The sequence below is a fragment of the Bidens hawaiensis genome, unplaced genomic scaffold (assembly GCF_021521415.1).
Source record: "Bidens hawaiensis isolate Kalapana, Puna unplaced genomic scaffold, B.hawaiensis_p1.1 tig00034618_1, whole genome shotgun sequence".
Classification (NCBI taxonomy): domain Eukaryota; kingdom Viridiplantae; phylum Streptophyta; class Magnoliopsida; order Asterales; family Asteraceae; genus Bidens; species Bidens hawaiensis.
This window is the reverse complement of record NW_027495989.1, coordinates 35,736-38,871: the sequence shown is the minus strand read 5'-3', so window position 1 is coordinate 38,871 and position 3,136 is coordinate 35,736. Positions and strand designations below refer to the sequence as shown.

At 39.4% G+C, this 3,136-nt stretch overlaps 1 protein-coding gene across 1 annotated transcript; it reads right to left on the bottom strand.

Moving 5' to 3' along the window:
- Positions 1 to 1,231: 1,231 nt before the first annotated feature.
- Positions 1,232 to 1,969, bottom strand: LOC143586365 (uncharacterized). Its single transcript, XM_077067927.1, has one exon. The coding sequence runs from the start codon at positions 1,967 to 1,969 to the stop codon at positions 1,232 to 1,234; it is 738 nt and encodes a 245-aa protein (XP_076924042.1).
- Positions 1,970 to 3,136: the final 1,167 nt, after the last annotated feature.

Sequence of the window (3,136 nt, the reverse complement as noted above, 5' to 3'; positions counted from 1 at the left end):
TAATCGAGCGGATTTTGCGTTCCGTTTTGCCATTTGAGATGAGGTGTGTGGGCATGAGAGGCGGAACGTCATGCCGTTTGTAGCAAAGAATTTCTTAAACGAGTTATTTACGTATTCGGTTCCGTTGTCACATTGTAACGTTTTTATTTTACGCTCAAATTGGGTTTCAATTAATTTGTAAAATTTACAAAAAATTGAAAAAAACTTGTGATTTCTTGGATATGGGGTAGGCCCACAAAAAATTGGTATGATCATCGAGGAATAAAATATAGTACCGATGCCCGGTAGTACTTAATATTGGGGAGGTCCATAAATCGCTATGAATCATGTCAAATGGAAAATATGTAAAATTGCTAGATTCAACAAATGGTAATCTAGTACTCTTGCCAAACACACATGATGAACAAACAGTCTTACTAATAGGTTTATAATTAATATCAAAGGAACGTCTAAGATAATGCAATAATTTTTGGCCTGGGTAACCAAGACGATTATGCCAAAGGTCTTGAGAAACAGCAACAAAAGTGGGTGGTGATTTCAGCCCGGAGATTATTGATGTTAGAAGTGGGTAGAGATCACCGCTGCTGTTGCACCGGAGGATAGGGGTCCGAGTCTTGTAATCCTTCACAAGAAAACCAAAGGGATCAAACTCTATAGAAATCCAATTATTGGTAACTAAACGAGGAACCGAAATAAGATTTTTTATTAATTAGGTGCATAAAGAACATTGTTTATATTTAGGGGAGGGAAGGGTGAGGGTAAGGTCTGATGGCCGTAGCCTGTTACCGGAATGGTCGTGCCGTTACCAACAACAATATTATGAGAAATGCTATTATTAAAAAAAAGACTGGAAATTACCCGGGTTATTTGTCATGTGTGAAGTTGCTCCGGTGTCCATGAAGTAAGATGTCTCGGGCTGGTTTAGCGACATCGTGTAAAGTGCTTGCTCTATGTCGGTTGGAGTGTAACCAGCCATATGGGCTTGACTTGGGGTGTTGGGCCGCGGGCCTAGTATGCCATTACCTATATAACTTGTGGGCCTTTGAGAGGTTGGATACGGACAAGGAGGAACTGACCAGTTTTGAGTATTAAACCATTGTTGTGGGGAGGCCCATGGTGGGGTAAAATAATAACCAGGAAACCTATTTTGTTGATTGAATGGAGACCCACTTTTGTAATTATTGGTTCCTCTTTCACCACAACCAAACCTACCTCGCCCCCTTCCTCGATTCTATGATCTGCCACGGCCATGGTAGTCATTCCTATACTTCTCTCGCTGATCAGAGGAATTGTCAACACGATACTCATTGCTATTGGTATTCAAAGATGGCGATTTTGTGGTGGAGGCATGAAGAGCCGTGTTGGCTGTGGCGGCAGCCGCCGAGGCATATTGTGCCTTTCTGTCTGCTTCATAAATCAACTTGGAACGAGCTTCGTAAAAATATGGTAATGGTTTGGAGTTGGCTAACAAGGTTGCAAAGGACTCGAATTGTTCGTTGTGTCCGGTGATTAATTGCATCACTAGTTTTGTGTCATCGACCGGAGCATCGACGTTTGCAAGTTGGTCCGCGAGGACTTTTAGCTCTTGGCAATAAGCAGAGGCATTGGGAAAATTGTCGATTCGGGTGTTTGAGAGTTTGTTGTTGAGATGGATAGCACGAATGACCTTGTTGTCTTGAAAGATATCTTCAAGGGCAGACCAAGCCGCGGCCACAGTTGTGTCTTTCTTCATGATTGTATTAAGTAGATCAGTAGAGATTGTTCCATATATCCATTGAAGGACAATGGAATCAATGCGTTCCCAGTCTTCAGTTTCTTTGGTTTCGGGTTTTGGGGCTGTTTTGGGATCGGTTTCTTTAGAGGAGGAAGTGGTTGGTGGTGGGTGTGGAGAAATGTGATTGTATACATGGTAAGCTTTACAGTGTATTTTGAATAGCTCTGACCACATAGAGTATTGGGCAGACTCCATCCTAGAGTGACGGTGACGAAGTTTTTGATGTTTGACACAGTTACGGCAGGGTGGAGCTTTTGATCCATGAGAAAGAATTGATGAAAAGCTTGATGTAGAAGGTGTGATGGAGGGTTGAGAAAAGAGACGACTGCTAGGGTTAGGCCTGGATTTGTGATACCATATTGGAGTATTCACAATCCCTTGCTTATTCATTCTCATTAACCAGTATAAATAATTACATCGTATATTTGGTATGGATTGTATCCATAACTCCTAGAATAATCTATTTAAAGTACAATATATCATTATCAATGCATAATATCATTACTATATCTATTAGTATAAGCAAAACCAAAATTAAACTCTATCCTTTTCTAGTAGAACGTGTAAGTTGTTATAACTGGAAAAGATAAAACTAGTAATTTCTATACAAACATAACAAAGATACCAAGGTTTCCCGATCTTCTGACCTGTCATTTCTATTCCTCTTGCCTCTCATCAATTTTAGCAGTTAAATTCTTGAAACTGAACAGTTTTTTGTCATCAGATAATGCATCATATTCCATTGCCAGTTTAACTAAATCGGTTTTGGCTTTGTTGATATCGGATAGTAACACCTTTGACATGTATTTATACTCAAACCGTTTAGTTGCCGTTTTTGCCTTGGAGACTCTTTATAAAATCCGCATGTCCATGGATACTTCCCCTTGTAAGTTTCCATGTGTCTTATAGTGAAGATACCACAATCGAGTTTGTTGCTTTTGGTTCTCCAATCCATGTACAGCCTTTTGATTTATGATATCTCCAACCTAGGTGCAATCGGGTGCTTCATCTTCACTAAGTACATGCAAAAAATATCCCTTTACGGGCAATCAACGTAAATCAGTTTTTTTTTGCTATATTAAGTAAATCAGTTTACAAAATGTTTAAATGTTTACCAGTTTTTCTGGGACGCCCTTGTATCTTATTTCCAAAGATTTTTTTGTAGCATTTGCTTTCTCTTGAACTGATTTAAAGCGAGCAGTTTTTAATATTTCGCCGTTAGCCATGTTGTCAATCTGCTCGATCGTTCATGTTTTCAAATTGAAAACCACTACACAGAAATGGTATTCATAAAGTACTGGCACAACAAACAACGTAACCGGTTCGAGCGACTTGTATTTATGAAAGGAATTATCTTTTCAA